Source organism: Chiloscyllium plagiosum, chromosome 13, assembly GCF_004010195.1.
Source record: "Chiloscyllium plagiosum isolate BGI_BamShark_2017 chromosome 13, ASM401019v2, whole genome shotgun sequence".
Classification (NCBI taxonomy): Eukaryota; Metazoa; Chordata; class Chondrichthyes; order Orectolobiformes; family Hemiscylliidae; genus Chiloscyllium; species Chiloscyllium plagiosum.
Window position 1 is genome coordinate 12286123 of NC_057722.1, and position 17236 is coordinate 12303358.

The 17236-nt window shown below is 41.1% G+C and overlaps 1 protein-coding gene across 5 annotated transcripts in view; it reads left to right on the forward strand.

Moving 5' to 3' along the window:
• LOC122555771 (protein IWS1 homolog A) overlaps nt 1–17236 on the forward strand; it is a 57108-nt gene that overhangs the window by 37446 nt on the left and 2426 nt on the right. For 2 of the 5 annotated variants that reach the window (XM_043701889.1, XM_043701890.1), the window contains exons 11-15: nt 2341–2458; nt 3243–3354; nt 6818–6889; nt 12957–13013; nt 13281–13392. In XM_043701889.1, the coding sequence (XP_043557824.1) occupies nt 2341–2458; nt 3243–3354; nt 6818–6889; nt 12957–13013; nt 13281–13392 (471 nt within the window). Of the gene's footprint in view, nt 1–2340; nt 2459–3242; nt 3355–6817; nt 6890–12956; nt 13014–13280; nt 13393–14302; nt 14450–17236 lie in introns of all 5 variants that reach the window. The other 3 variants (XM_043701891.1, XM_043701893.1, XM_043701892.1) reach the window with 3 other exon arrangements.

The following is a 17236-nucleotide window of genomic DNA, read 5'->3' on the forward strand; positions in this document are numbered from 1 at the left end:
CCACTCACCTATTGTACTCTATGCTACTTTCTCCCCACCCCCACCCTCCTCTAGCTTATCTCTCCACGCTTCAGGCTCTCTGCCTTTATTCCTGATGAAGGGCTTTTGCCTGAAACGTTGATTTTGCTGCTCCTTGGATGCTGCCTGAACTGCTGTGCTCTTCCAGCACCACTAATCCAAAATAATGATAGATGAGTGCCAGCTTCTCAAGTGATGGCAAGTGGGAAGTATTTCATCATATTCTTAATTTGTGCCTCCCTGATATGAAAGGCCTGTAGGAAGAGAGGCTCATCCATTTTGTGGCCTGCTGTTGTAGTCAGTGTTTATGAATTAGACCAATTAAGTTTAAGGAACTTAACAGAAACACAGGAAATAATAGAGATGTTAAGGCTAGTAAATCATTATCCCTAATTACTCTTAAATAGTTACAGAGCCTTGCTAGACTGTTTCAGAGAGTAGTAAAACGTTGTCCAGACTGCTGTGGGTTCAGAGTTAATATACATCAATAAGAATTTCCTTCCTGAAGAGAATTGGCGAATCGGATGAATTTTTGTGTCTATCCAAAAATTCCATGGTCATGACTATTGATGAAGTTGTTTTTTATTCCATGTGTTATATAAATACTTGCATTAAATGCTCCAGAAGCCATGGTTGGATTTGAGCTGATGTCTCAGGTCAGTAGTCCAGACGTCTGGATTACAAATCATAGAGTCCTACAACACAGAGACAGGCCTTTTGGACCAGGCTGGTCCATGTCGACCAAAATGTCCATCCATGCTAATCTCATTTCCTTGCACTTGGCCCATAGCCTTCCAATCCTTTCCTATCCATGTATTTGTCCAAATGCCTTTTAAATGTTGTTAAAGTACCCGAGTCAACAGCCACCTGAGTCCGCTGGCAGCTCATTCCATATGCATACCACCCTCTGTGTAAAAAAGTTACCCCTCATGTTCCCTTTTACTCTCTCCCCTCTAACCTTAAACTGATGCCCTCTCCTCTGTGATTCCTCAAACCTGAGAAAAAGACTGAGTGCATTCACCCTATCCCTGTCTCCATGATTTTGTACATTTCTATAAGATCCCCCCTCAATCTCCAACGCTATAAAGAAAAGAAATTCTAGCTTGTCCAACTTCTCCCTGTAACTCAGATCGTTGAGTCCTGGCAACTGCGCTCTTTCCAGTTTAATAACATCCTATCTAGTTTAATAACATTCTTCCTATAGCAAAGTGACCAAAACTGAACACAATACTCCACGTGCGACCTCACCAACATCCTGTACAACTAAGAGAGCAGAGAAAATTTACAGCCCAAGAACAGGCCCTTCAGCCCTCCAAGTCTGTACCAATCCAAATCCACTGTCTAAACCTGTTGTCCAATTCCTAAGGATCTGTAACCCTTGCTCCCCATCTACTCATGCACAAGGTGACCAAAACTGAACACAATACTCCACGTGCGACCTCACCAACATCCTGTACAACTAAGAGCAGAGAAAATTTACAGCCCAAGAACAGGCCCTTCGGCCCTCCAAGTCTGTACCAATCCAAATCCACTGTCTAAACCTGTTGTCCAATTCCTAAGGGTCTGTAACCCTTGCTCCCCATCTACTCATGCATCTGTCCAGACGCAGATTAAGTGAATCTACCGTGCCTGCCTCTGCAACACGGTCCAGGCACCTACCACCCTCTGTATAAAGTATTTTCCATGTGTATCCCCTTTAAACTTTTCTCCTCTTATCTTGAACGCATGACCTCTCGTTATTGAATCCCTCACCCTGGGAAAAAGCTTCTCTCTATCAACCCTGTCTATACTCTTCATGATTTTGTAGACCTCAATCAGGTCTCCCCTCAATCTCCTTTTTTCTAATGAAAACAATCCTAACCTACTCAACCTCTCTTCATAGTTAGCACCTTCCATACCAGGCAACATCCTCGTAAACCTTCTCTACACCCTCTCCAAAGCGTACACATCCTTTTGGTAATATGGCAACCAGAACAATACACCTTATTCTCAATGAGGCTGAACAAAGTCCTGGACAATTTTAATGTGACCTGCCAGCTCTTGTACTCAATACCCCACTGCAATATAACTTGCCAACTTCTATACTCAGTACCTTGGCTGATGAAGGTCAGTGTGTCAAAAGTCTTCTTCACTGCCCTGTCTACCTGTGACTCTACAAGTGGCATAACCACAACACTACTCTATACCATTTTGTTCTCAAACCTCCCAGTCAGTACACCAAAGCCCCCTGGCGGCTTTACTGTTCATTCTTGCCAAGTTATTAGCTGTGTTGCTATGCTGCCTTTCCTTGGAACCTTCAAATGTCACTGATTAATTTTACAGTTGCCCAGTGTGAGTCAGGAGACTCTGAAGCATAGTGGGATTGGACGTTGTGTGATGTACTTGTATAAACATCCAAAAGAGAACCGGAGCAACAAGGAACTGGCTGGAAAGCTTATCAGTATGTTCACTTTTACTAACTCTGTACTTTCCTCTTGAATTTTTTTTCCTTTGAATTTTAGCTCTTGCTGGTTTCCACTGGTGCCCTTGATCCCAATACTCTGGACATGACCATAACGAGAGGTCATGCGATTATGGAATCATTCCAGCAGATCCTGCCCCCATGAGAAATTCATGCACTGTATAGAGATAATTCAGAAAACACTGTGCATGTGTACATTTTCTATGCATATATTGAAGTGATGGAATTGCCATTTTGGATTTTCTGAGTGGAACAGATGTATTGGGATTGTCTAGTTGCTGAAACTGAAGGGATGCTATAATTCTGTTACTTTGAATGCTGACACCAGCGTTGGAACCCATGTATCACATAAAGGAAAGATCATTCTGAAGTAGCTTGCGGAGGTTGCTGACATGTACTCCCGTGGTTGGTTTCCAGTCTTATATCCCTAGTAGAGGCTGAGTGCAAGCAGGCTATCTGATCATGTAGAGTATCATAGCAGAGCCTGCAATTCTCCTCATTGCGGCCATGTATATTGGTCAGCAGGCAACACAGGAAAAGAATCAAGAGCAAAGTCCTGGCTAATTTCTTCATCCAGGATGGTAGCTTAGGCTTGCAGTGACAAAGTTAAACAACTTAAGTTGTTTGAGTAGATTGGAGGAGATTGGTGAGGATGATAGTTTTGCCTATATATAGTAGTAGCAGGAGAAGCCTACTGAAAGATGGACTTAAGTGTTGCAGGATGCTTTAATTGACATAGTATTGTACTTTGTTTTTAATTCAGATGAGTGGTCAAGACCAATCTTTGGCCTGACATCAAATTACAAAGGTATGACCCGGGAGGAACGAGAGCAAAGAGACCTTGACCAGATGCCAATGCGGCGGCGCCTGAGCAGGTACTTGACAACAGAAGCACAGTGTTAAAGGTGTAGTACTAGAAATCGGCTCAAAGAGTGGACCATACCCCTATCAACTCTAATCTTGTAATTTCTTTTTGACAATTTAAAGATCAAATGAATTTGAGAATTCCTCATTCTGTCTTCAGTCCTATCTTGGAAAATACTGAATTCAACCAAAATGATTGTTTTTGAGACTGTACTTGTTAAATTGAAAATTTAACAAATTCACTTTTTGGGGAGGTTTCTTGGGAGAGAGAGGGGAAGGATTAGATTTCACGGATTTGACAGGTTGAGAGAAGCAGGGCTGAAGTAAGTGTGCACTCGCTCCCACCATCATCGTGTTAGTACGGTGAATCAAACATTCTGTCATTATTTAGCCCTGGGCTAAGGAGGCTTCAATTGGGCATCTGGTCAGAACAACGGGTCGAAGAGCAGTTATTCTGTGAACAGGAAGTAGGTTATTGCTATTGGTGTAAAAGTTCAATAGCCCCTCAATCTCTCCTTAGTTCTTGAGGCAGGCACAAAACAGTGAATAAATGAAGTCAAAACATACAGGCTTTACCAGCTGACTCTACTGTTATATGCAGCCATGACCACATTGCAAGTTAATCATCACATTAACTTTGGCTCTTGTGCTGCTTTCTTGTACCTTTTGTAAAGCATTCCAAATTTTTTTCTCATCTGACACCCAGAAAATGGAATATATAGAAAAGAAATTGCATACAGTTGACTCTCAAGCAAAGCCCAATAACTAAATGAGCAAGCTATTTCAAAATGACCACCAGGCCTGCAATTTCCATGCCGACTGGTCGTCTTTAATATTAGAGAAAGGTGTGATAACGTGAGGTTGCCAACCCAATATCATCATGCTTAGTTGATCTGGGGAACGCCCAATTTGTGGTCATAAAGTTCAGTCTCAGAAGTCTTGCCAGGAGATTAAACGTCTTCCACTTCTTTGCAAAACTGATTTCAGTCTGAACAAACGCATAAAGTGATTGGTGAATTCAGCAGATTCAAAGGGATGAAGCATCATTTGAAGTACAGATAATAGGACAGTTGATAGTGTTATGGCCTACAGTTGGTTTTCCAGTTTCCAGTTTTTCTTGTTGGTGTGTGTTATTTCAGCTAAAGCTCATTCACATGCTAGCGGGTATTACTTTATTCAGGTGGCGCACCTTTAAAATAGTGTGTGTATTACACATCAGTGAGTGACTTCAATTCACTTGTGTGATCTATATTCTGATGCACTGATTCCATTGCAGCAAGAGTGCGTGGTCTGTTAAGGCACATCATGTGAACTGATGTTTTACTGGATATAATCAGTGTAAAGGGATCTAAACTTGGTTCTTAAAACATACTAATAAGAGAATTTTCAAGGGTCATATTTTTGCTATTGTCAAAGATCAGTTCATGTCTGATTATTGAACTGTATTGAATACTGATATATTTCACATCGACTTCCCTTACATAGTAATTAAACTCAACTTTCCCATTAAATTTATAATGCACCTAACTCCAGGCTGGGGACTACATTGACAAAACCAGTACAATGTTCAGTGGTCTGGTAGCGAATATTACAAGAGAGACTTTTTCAAGCTGTATTGCAAACATTTGCTGTAACATTGCTAAATGGTTATCAGTATTCGAAGCTTAAAAATTTACAAATAACTGAATAACAGATGGAGAGCCCATCTCAGACTTATGCTGGGTTTGCACAGTGACCATGGCTCAGACTGAGTGGGGTTCACACTATGGTGAATTGCCTTTAATTGTTGGCTTATTATATAATGTTTCTCACTTGTTCAGGATTAACATATAAATGGGAAATACTACAATCACCTTGAGGAAAAATTATCCTCAACAGTTGGTTGAATCGCCTTTCCCATTCTGCAACAACTGTTGTTTACAACTCATCGGCTGCATTTCTCTCACAACGGAGAAACATTTCATTGGCCATCTCTGAGTTAGTCACTGTAAGACCCTGCCTTCAATCATTGAAAGCTTAGATGGCAGAAACATGGCCATCTATAAAGCTTTATCAGCTGTTTCATGAATGCTAAAATGTATTGCAGCCATAAAAACTGAAGCAGGTCATTTGGTGCTAGCTAATTGCTAGAACAGTCTGAAAGTCATCCCACTGTCTCACTCCCCCTCTAAATATTGCCTTGAACAAATATTGAAAGATTATAATTGAGATCCGGTAAGTTCTAATAGGATGTTACAATTAAATGAATCAGATTATTCAGAACCTGGCTTAACATCAGTTCATATCAGAAGATGGGTGTTTGTTTGACCTTCCTCTCTTTCGAGTGGGTTGGCTTGAAACCTGCCACATTGATTCAGATTTCCTTTAGGATGTTCCAATAATAACACTATGAATTGCAGAGAAAAGTTGGAATAAAGTTTTCATACTGGGGAAAAAAAATCACCCGAATTCTTTAATCTGGCAATTTCATAAAGGCTGTGTGTTAGCTGCCAGTGATCCCTCAAATCAGGGATCTCTCCTTGCATGATCCTTCCCACTCCCCAGTGGAGACATATTGCCTGGTATTTCCCTCCCTGCTCCATGTCAGCAATCTTATTAATATATGGAAGCTGAATGTCTTTCCAAGAATCGAGAAGGTTTTACACACTATATGTAACCCAGTATTTCCTGACGTTGCACTAAATCTGTTGAAAGTTCTACTGCAGGACAATGCAGCATTTTGCCAGATTTTACCTTGGTAGGTAAAAACCACTGTCTTGGTTATGGTTTCAGTTGAAATGCTGACATATCGGTGATTAGTCTGATTATCATATTTATTTTGTTACAAATATTCACATGCCTAGTCTAAACAGCTTTTTTGAATTTATTGTCAGGTCTGCCTCTATTAAATATACACTGTTAACTCGAAAAGTTTCTTCACAAGTTAAGGGAAGCATGTTGCACAGGGGTACTGGTGTTGGGCAAATGTGAATGGGGAGCACATTAATCTATCTATATCATTGGAAAATGTGTGATCATTTTTCTCTTGTTGATAGCATTACATTTTAAAAGTCTAAAAGTTTTTGCCAATTTGTTTCCTGAGAGCATAACTTCACCAATTTGTTTGTTAAAATGGGTTGAAAGTTCCCATTCACAAGCAGGTAAAAGATCTGAACAGCCCATTAGTCCCACAGGAGTATTCGATGGGACGAGTCCAGACTTCAAAATGTACACACATCATTTCCACCCTTTTCCTTTTAATCAACCATGGCTCTCCTAGTTTTATCGAGTTTGTCACTTTGTGCACTCTGTTTCTGTCACTTGAGTTTCTGTTTTAGATTAATTTTTTTTCTCCACCAGGCTTTACATTGTCTTTATTATTCTGTATAAACGATCATGTTGCGGAGTTCCCATAACACCTACAATCTATTTGTCAGTTCGCAACATGGCTGTCCACAACAGCTGCCTTAAACTCTGCTTCATTCATTTATAAAGAGACCCTAGGGATGAAGACAGCGATGATAATGCAGCTGATGTCGTCTCTTCAGATCAAGGACGCGACTACAGGTTTTCGATTCAATGATTTTGTTTCTTTTTTTAATTTAATTTTATCATTTATTTCAGTACTTAGCAGTAAAGATTGATCAAAGTTTCCTGTACAACTGTTCCCTTCTGATTATGTTTGAACCATTGGGGGAAGAAGCCTCCCTAGGCAGCCACGGGTTCAAGCTTCACTGGTCTTACGTGAATGCTCAGTCTAAATTCTTTCATTGACATTGGCCTGGCTTCAGGTCACTGTGAAATCAAGCTGCGTAAATTACTTTGAAACTGATGAAATAGTGAACTCCGTCTGGCCAGAAAAAATACTTCCTTGATTGTGGATTGAAAGCAAGTTGCTTGTTTGGGGATATCTTATCAATTCCCTAAAGTTGTTGTAACATCACTGAAGCCAAGCACCTGAATTGGAAGGGGACTAATATACTGGCAGGGAGATTTGCCAGAGCTGCTTGGGAGGAGTTAAACTAGTAAGGTGGGGGGGAGAGTGGGACCCTGGGAAATAATGGGGCAAGAGATCAATCTGAGACTGATACATTTGGGGAAAGGAGTGGGTCAAACAGGCAGGAACAAAGCAGAGAACAAAGTAGGTCTGATAAATTAAACTACATTTATTTCAATGCAAGACGCCCAACAGGGAAGGCAGATGAACTCTGGGATGGTGAGGAACTTGGGACTGGGATATCAAAGCAATTACAGAAATGTGGCTCAGGAATGGACAATACTGACAGCTTAATGCTCCAGGATATAAATGCTATAGGAAGGATAGAAAGGGACACAAGAGAGGAGGTGGAGTGGCGTTTTTGATAAGCATTTTTGCTATACTTAGGATATTCCTGGGAATGCATCCAGGGGAGTTATTTGGGTGAAATTGAGAAATAAGAAAGGAATGATCAACTTATTGGGATTGTATTGTAGACCCCCTTAATAGTAATCGGGAAGTTGAGAAACTTTGTAAGGAGATTTCTGTTATCTGTAAGAATAATGGAGTGATTGTGGTAGGGAATTTTAACTTTACAAATATAGACTGGGACTACCATAGTATTAAGGGTTTAGATGGAGAGAAATTTAAGTGTGTACAAGAAACTTTTCTGATTCAGTATGTGGCTATACCTATCAGAGAAGGTGCAAAACTTGACCTACTCTTGGGAAATAATGCAGGGCAGGTGACTGAGGTGTTAGTGGGGCAGCACTTTGGGGCCAGCGACCCATAACTATTAGTTTTAAAATAGTGATGGAAAATGATAGACTGGATCTAAAAGTTGAAGTTCTAAATTTAAGAAAGGCCAATTTTGATGGTATTAGGCAAGAGCTTTCAAAAGCTGATTGGGGGTAGATGTTCACAGGTAAAAGGGACAACTGTAAAATGGCAAGAATTCCGAAATGAGATAACAAGAGTCCAGAGATAGTATATTCCTGTTAGGGTGAAAGGAAAAGCTGATAGGTATAGGGAATGCTGGATGACTAGGGAAATTGAGGGTTTGGTTAAGAAAAAGATGGAAGCATATGTAAGGTATAGACAGGGTAGATCGAGTGAATCCTTAGAGTATAAAGGCAGTAGGAGTATACTTAAGAGGGAAGTCAGGAGGGCAAAAAGAGGACATGAGATAACTTTGGCAAATAGGGTTAAGGTGAATCCAAAGGGATTTTATAAATACACTAAGGACAAAAGGGTAACTAGTAAGAGAATAGGTCCTCTCAAAAATCAGCAAGGCAGCCGATATATGGAGCTGCAGGAGATGGGGGAGATACTCAACAAGTATTTTGCATCAGTGTTGACTGTGGAGAAAGACATGGAAGATATAGAATGTGGGGAAATAGATGGTGACATCTTGAAAAATGTCCATATTACAGAGGAGGAGCTGCTGGAGGTCTTGAAAAGCATAAAAATTAGTAAGTCCCCAGGACCTGATCAGGTGTACCCTAAAACTCTGAGAAGGTATGGAAGTGATTACTGGGCTCCTTACTGAGATATTTGTATCATTGATAGTCACAGATGAAGTGCCAGAAGACTGGAAGTTGGCTAACATGATGCCACTGTTTAAGAAATATGGTAAGGAAAATCCAAGGAACTAAAGACTGGTGAGCCTGACATTGGTGGTGGGCAAGTAATTGGAGGAAATCCTGAGGGACGTGATTTACATGTACTTGGAAAGGCAAGGACTGATTATGGATAGTCAGCATGGCTTTGTGCATGGGCAATCATGTCTCACAAACTTGATTGAGTTTTTTGAAAAAGTAACAAAGAGGATTGATGAGGGCAGAGCGGTGGACGTGATCAAAATGGACTTCAGTAAGGCGTTCGACAAGGATCCCCATGGAAGACTGGTTAGCAAGGTTAGATCTCATGGAATACAGGGAGAACGAACTATTTGGATGCAGACCTGGCTCAAAGGTAAAAGACAGAAGGTGGTGATGGAGGGTTGCTTTTCAGACTGGAGGCCAGTGACCAGTGGTGTGCCACAAGGATTGATGCTGGGTCCACTACTACTCATATATATATAAAGATTTGGATGTGAAGCTAAGAGGTATAGTTAGTAAGTTTACAGATGACATCAAAAATGGAGTTGAGGTAGACAGCAAAGAAGATCTCACTTTCTCCTAGTTGATTTTAACCTTAACATGAAGCCTCTTCCAAGGTTGCCTACCTTGAAGAAGTTCTCCTTGTCTCACTACAAGGATCTCCGGAAGTCTTTCTCACTGCACCCCCCAGGTCATCTCCTCTGCCCTGAGGTTCTTCAGCCATGTCCTGAAGCAGACTTGCTATCTCAGCCACATCTCCTTCCTCAGTGACTGCCATATGGGATCGACTGATCCCGTATGGACTCCGGACTACATTCAGACCGTCACAATTTGGGCCTGAACAGGACGACCAGTATCTACCAAAATCCAAAACCTGCAGAAATGGTTCTCCTTCCGGATCCTGCACTGCAGACTCTCCGCCGTGTGCCACCACCTACTCTCCTTGTAATTAGCCCTGCCACAGCTCAGGGCCACAGTCTCCCAGACCTGCAAAGGACCTCTGCTGTTTTACATCCTCAGAAGTATTCATACACTCAACAAACGCTTTTTCTCCGCCATATTGGACATAAAAGAACGTAAGTTAAACAAACTTTCACGTACTTAGTTCAATATTCAGCATTTCTCACCCATTCCAGAAGCTTCTCTTGGCCTCTGGAACCGCTCAGATGCCAATAGCCATGCGGCTGCTCCAGCCACCATCGTCACGGTGAATGGTGATGTCACTTTCCTACTCACTGCCCCACAGTCTGCAGTCCTCTCTTTCTCCCAGTGAAGAAGGTTACGTCAGAGTACAATTTGATCTTGAACAAATGGGCCAGTCGGCTAAGGAGTGGCAGAAGAGTTTAATTTAGATAAATGTGAGATGCTGCATTTTAGAAAAGCAAATCAGAGCAGGACTGAAACACTTAATGGTAAGGTCCTGGGGAGTGTTGCTGAACAAAGGGACATTGGAGTGCAGGTTTATAGTTTCTTGAAAGTGGAGTTGCAGGTAGATAGGATAGTGAAGAAGGCGTTTGGTATGCTTTCCTTCATTGCACAGAGCATTGAGTATAGGAGTTGGGGATTCATGTTGCAGCTGTACAGGACATTGGTTAGACCATTTTTGGAATATTGCGTGCAGTTCTGGTCGCCTTCCTATCGGAAGGATGTTGTGAAACTTGAAAGGTTCAGAAAAGATTTACAAGGATGTTGCCAGGGTAGAGGATCTGAGCTAAAGGGAGAGGCTGAATAGGCTGGGGCTGTTTTCCCTGGAGTGTCGGAGGCTGAGGGGTGACCTTATAGAGGTTTATAAAATCATGAGGGGCGTGGATAGGATAAATAGTCAAGCATTTTCCTTGGAGTGGGGGAATCCAGAATTAGAGGGCATAGGTTTATGGTGAGAGGGGAAAGGTTTAAAAGGGACAGCTTTTTCATGCAGAGGGTGATGCGTGTGGAATGAGCTACCAGAGGAAGTGGTGGAGGCTGAGACAATTACAATATTTAAAAGGCTTCTGGATGTTTATATGAATAAGAAGGGTTAAGAGGGTTCTTGACCACATGCTGGCAAGTGGGACTAGATAAGGTTAGGATATCTGGTCGGCATGGACTAATTGGACAAAAGGGTTTGTTTCTGTGCCGTACATCTGTGACTTGATAAAACCCTATTTTAGAAAGAAATGCTGTTGATTTGGGGAGCAAGATTGTAATTTAAAAAGGAACCACAAATGACTTTGTTTGACTGTGAAACAGTACATCTATGTACTTCACTGTTCAACATCATCTTATGGCATTTAATTAGAAAATCCAAGGGGTCAATTTGAATTCTCTATTAAGACTAATTAATCTAAGAATAGGACAGGGGACATTTGTATCAATTACTGCGTAGTTGTGGGTGGAGAGCGCATTTGGTTGTTTGAAATCTCCACTCCAGCTATATATAAGACATTTCTCCCCATTTTTTCACATTCATCGTGTACCATTGGCCACCAGGTGGATAGGTAGTCAGTTTTCTGAAGTGGCTGCCAATAAGATAGGGTGGCACGGTGGCTCAGTGGTTAGCACTGCTGCCTCACAGCACCAGGGACTCGGGTTCAATTCCCACCTCGGGTGACTGTCTGTGTGGAGTTTGCACATTCTCCCCGTGTCTGCGTGGGTTTCCTCCGGGTGCTCCAATTTCCTCCTACAATCCAAAGATGTGCAGGCCAGGTGAATTGGACATGCTAAATTGCCCGTAGTGTTAGGTGCATTAGTCAGGAGTAAATATAGGGTAGTGGAATTTGTCTGGGTGGTTTACTCTTCGGAGGGTTGGTGTGGACTTGTTGGGCTGAAAGGCCTGTTTCCATACTGTAGGGAATTAATCTAATCTAAGTATAAAAATTAAATGAATGAGGATTGAGCGACTTTCTCATGTGTTTTGCGTCTGTAGGTAACCCTCTTTAACCCTGAATTGTAGAGTCATCTTTTCAAGCCACATCAGCTAGAATGCTACTTCAGTACTCTATAGTAAGAAGGAGTTTCTGCATTTTCAATGTGCTAACTTAAAACGAACTTAAAAAGTTGGTACAAACTACTTGATGCTTCAAGCTTTTTGGAACATTCATCTTGGCTGATCTTCTACCTCAACTCTGTCTTCCTGTACTATCCCCTTATCCTTTATCTTCCAAGAATCTGTAAACTTCTGTGTTGAATGTATTCAACAACTGGTCATCCACAACTCTTTGAGGAGAGAATTGCAATGATTTCACAACCTTGGGATGAAAGCGTTTCTCATCTCAATCCTCATTGGCCAACCCTTTATTCTGTGACATAGACTCCATTTCAGGTTTTTCAGGTTGTTACAAAGCATTCCGTGGAGCAATTGGAGCTGTTTTCTTAGCCAACATTGCTCCTTCAGCCAATACCACCATGAACAAGTTAACTAGTCATCTGCTAATTTATGATGCACGTTGCTGTGCACTTATTGCATTGTGCTTCTAAAGTATTAACTTGGCCATAATGTCGTATGTACTGTACAGATACATGTTTATTCTCTCTTCCTCTCCATGCTAGTTAAGTGACGCACAAATGTCAACTCCCAGTTAGCTGAAAAATAAATTGTGTGGAGATGCTTGGAACTCTGTCCTTTCTAAAGGGTAGCTGCAGTTTGTAATCAAATACATCAAGTAGGAAGCTCTATGTGTAGGAGGTCAAGCAATTAGAATAGAATCACTAATTTTGAATAAGCAGAATATTTTATGGTGAAGAAAACATCAATTCAGAGATCAGAAAATAGAAGTATACATTTTTTCCTTGGACAGTTATCATTTATCCAGAATTTGTAATAATGATACCTGAAAAATAATACATTCTTGTATGTTACTCCTGACTGGTCCTTCTGCAGAAGATGGCTGAGTGCATTGTTTAGTTAAGTAACAAAGCTTGAATTCCTACACATTTAGAAAAGAGGAAAAGGGAGCTGCTATTTTGTGTTGTTTTCCCATGATAAGCAATCACCTGTCAGTGCCTTTATCTAAATGTGTCTCTAAGTGTCTGTAAGTTGTTGAAGGAATGAAATAACACTGGTTTTGTTTTTCCTTAGTTCTGGTGGGCAGACTCCTCGCAGAGACCTGGAGAAGGTGTTAACAGGAGAGGAAAAGTAAGTGATAGGCAGATTGAGTGAAGGAGAAAACTGGAGAAATTATAATCACTGACAATTTAAATAATTGGATATAAAACCAGGACTTTCTGAGACTGTATATTCATCACTCCTTTGCAAATGTTCCTTTTTAAATAATGGGAAAGGAGAATGCGGTGGAAGTTAGTTTATTTTGCAGTCTTCAGACACAGAAATGATTGCGGCTTAATCTGCATATATTGGGTCTGATCTTCAAGCATACAGTGCATTTTTTTCTTTGCATTTCAGAGCACTAAGGCCTGGTGACCCAGGATTCTGTGCACGAGCCAGAGTGCCATTACCATCAAACCGTGATTATGTTGTTAGACCAAAGTGGAATGTAGAGATTGAAGCAAGCAGGGTGAGTGATAAATGGTTTGAAGTTTGGTGAACTGTCTTCCAGAAAATGTCAATTCTGAAAGGAATAAACTTTCAAAGAATACAGTGAATCACAGTTACTCTACTGCCTAAATAGTAAAAATATCAAAGGATTGTGGGAATAATGTGAGAAAATGACATCATCCATAAGTTCATCCATGATTGAATTTAATGGTGGTGATGGGTCAACCTAATTCTGCTTCTATTTCCTATGACTAGCGTGGATTCATCTAAGTTTGATTTTCCCCCATCTCACCCATATTGAGTGAGGGGATGTTAAGCTCTGTTCGGTGTTTCATCATGTTCAAACTAGAGAAGGGAGCTTGAGGAAACCGATTTTACTACTGGATAGTCGAGAGTTGGGTTGTCTGGGCCATAAGAGGAAGCGGGAAATGGGCTAACATTTTTATTTGACTCTTCTCAACTGGGGTTGAGCAAGGAAAAGGAGCACAGATGTTTCATAAATCCCTATAAAAGCAGGCTATTTGGCCCATTGTGTCCACACTGAGCCTCTGAAGAGCATCCCACCCTGCCACACCACCTTCCCCCTCGACACAGAAAGTGGTAGATGTTTAGAACTCTCTTTTACAAAAGGTAATGGATGCAGGTTGAGTTGTTCATTCTAAATCTAAGATTTGTTTTTTGAAATGCAAAGGCATTAAGGGCTATATGCCAAAGATTTAATCCACAGATCAGCCATGGTCTCATTGAATGATGGAATAGATTGAAGTGGCTGAATGGCTTGCTCCAGTTCTTATATTCCTAATAACCTCTGTTCTCCTAAGCGTAACCATGTCCTAGACATACCCATCAGACCCTGTTGCAAATGTGTTTCAAAGTAAGAGTGACGATTTATCCATATTTGAATGTTACCACCCTTTCTTTCCTATTAGCCATCAAGGAAAGAGTTAAGCCGCTTGGAAAAACACAAGAGGTTGTTTGAAGAAAGGAGGAGGCTAAACAAGATGCAAAGGGCTGTCAAATTCAGCATTGAGGGGAATAGAATGCCACTGTAGACGGTCATCATGGAAGTTTTGACTGTATGGTATCTGTTAGGGATGTGTGGCTTGGTATCTCTTCTTTGGCACATGCTGCTCTTGCATGATGTCACTAACATTTGGCCCTGAATGGCAGCACATTTGCTTCTCGCTTCATGATCTGTTCTGACTTTTTTTTGTCCCTTTTGCTGCTACAACTTAAGTGGGTAGACTTCTTGAAAAAGAAATCTATGTTAAAGCATTTATGTCTGTGCATAACTAACGGAGTTGGTGTGGCTTTTTAAGTGTGTACTATGCAAGGTATGTTCATACTCTCTCCTTTGGTCATTTGGTGACATTAATGACGTAGTGGACCTTTTCTTTTAATATTTTCGATCTCTGCTTTAGTCACAAGCAATATTTTATCCCTTTCATCCTTGGAACATCAATACCTGCATGTTCCCCTCCAAGCCACGTTCCATCCTGACTTGGAAGTAAATCGTTCATTCCTACAGTGTCACTGGGTCAAAAACCTTGAACTTTTTCCCTAAAGGCATTGTGGGCATACTTGCATCAGTGGACTGCAGCAATTCAAAAAAACAGCTCCCTTTTGCCTTCTCGAGAAATGTTGAGCCAGCCAGCAATACTAACATCCCACAAATGAATTTTTCGAAAATCTGCAGATTGTAATAGGGTTGCAAGAAGGCTCCTGCTGTGCCTGAATACAAATGGGGCTGCTTCTTGTGATCTCCCCATTGTAGAATATAGAGCAGTACAGCACAGAAGGAGGCCCTTCGGCCCACCATGTCTGCGCTAGTCGTGATTCCATTCCAAAATAATCCCACCTGCCTACACACGGTCATATCCTAATTTGACCAATAGTCAATTTGAATTAGATGCTGAATATGAGGAAAATCCGTTCCACTTTTAATTTTGTTATGTAGGAATTGGGTAAACATAAACAGGTGCATCACCAAGTCAAGAATTGAAATCACTTGGACTTGCTGACCAGTAAGATGATACACGTCCTGCCAAAAGATTGAGCATTTAGTTGTCAAGCTGAATAAAATTATTGGGTGTAAACTGTTCTCTGAGGACCAGTTTTGAACACACAAAGCCTTGACATCTTCCAATACTATCCTGTATGCACACAGTAACCTGTATGTATCATTGGTGGAGGACCTGAATATTCAAGCTGGTTGATGAGGTGTCAAACAAGGTGCTTTTCCTTGGATTATATTGAGCTTTCTTGAATGTTGTTGGTGCGAAAGTAATCCAAGAAAGTGAAAAGTATTCACACTCTTGACTTGAGAATTATAGATAGTGGACTATGAAGGGTCAGAAGTTGAGATACTCACTGCAGAGGACCAAGTTCTGACCTTCTGTATCCAACATATTTATGTGGTTAGTTCAATTCAGTTTCTGATACAAGTTAACCCTCAGGTATTGATGGTATGGGATTCAGTGATGGAATGCCATTAAATGTCAAGTGGGAGTGGGCAGCTGCTAAGATTCCCTCTTGTGAGATGTGAAAATTGACTGGCACTTAGGTGACATGAATCTTGCTGCATATCGACATGGATTACTTCAATATCTGAGAAGTTGTGAATGGTTCTGAACATTTTCCAAACATCTCCACCCATTATTGAAGCAGTTGTAAATGTTTAGGCCTGGTTCAGTACCCTGCGGAGTAAAGGGCTCTTGTAGCATGGTGATAATGTACCTATCGCTGAGCCAAGAAATCCTGATTAAATACCCATTCTGAGAAGTAACAGTTTCTTGTGGTGCAGTGATAGTGTATCTACTTCTGGACCAAGAGTCCCAAGTTCAAGTTCTACTTGCTCCAGAGGTGTGTAATAACATCTGAATAGGTTGATTAGAAAATATTTACATGGAGGAGTGATATCCAGAGACTAACCTGATTGGCTTCCCAACAAGCTCAGCAACCTCCGTTTCTATTAGTTATGCATCCAGCAGTGGTCTTTTTTCCCCCAACTCCTATTAAGTTCAATTTTATTCAACCCAAACTTTGTCAAACCCTGCATCGCAGTCTTCTGTTGAGTTCAGCTTTATTACTTTTTATTATTTCTTCACAACTTTCTTCTCCATTTGACTCACGACATTTTTTCTTAAGGACGATCACTTAGGCTGGCATTGGGTTCTGCAAGCATCAATCATCCTGTTACTTTCAGAATACTGGAAAGCTATTGAACTTGGTGAGGTGGGAGATCACAACCAAATGAGTCTTCTCCTGATAGGGTGCTAGTATGCAGTTTATTGCAGGAATCACTACCTAACTACCAGGAGCTTTGACTGAGGTCCCATCTCTTTGCCTGTCAAGGAGCACTAAAGACAATTGTATTGCTGCCCAAGCTGAGATTTGTCAACTCGGTGCAGCTCACAGTTTGATCTGAGATATTTCCTGTTCTCTTCAGCTACACAGTTGATGATGCATTTAGTCCTTGATACAGCAGTGGAACAACTTGAGCTCTAACTGTCAGTTTAAAACATCTGAGTCATCAAGATACATTTTAAAAATTTGGTGTACTGTGCTTTAGAGCAACATAGGCTTCAGCATCATCTGAACAAAATTTGTTTTCAAACGTTAAAAGAAACAGGTTGTTTTAATTGCCGTTTATAGAATAGAATCATAGAATCCCTACAGTGTGGAAACAGGCCCTTCGGCCCAACAAGTCCACACCGTCCCTCCTAAGAGTATCCACCAAACCCATTCTCCTACTCTATGATCCTATATTTATCCTTGACTAATTCACTTAACCTAAACATTCCTGGGCGGCACGGTGGCACAGTGGTTAGCACTGCTGCCTCACAGCGCCAGAGACCCGGGTT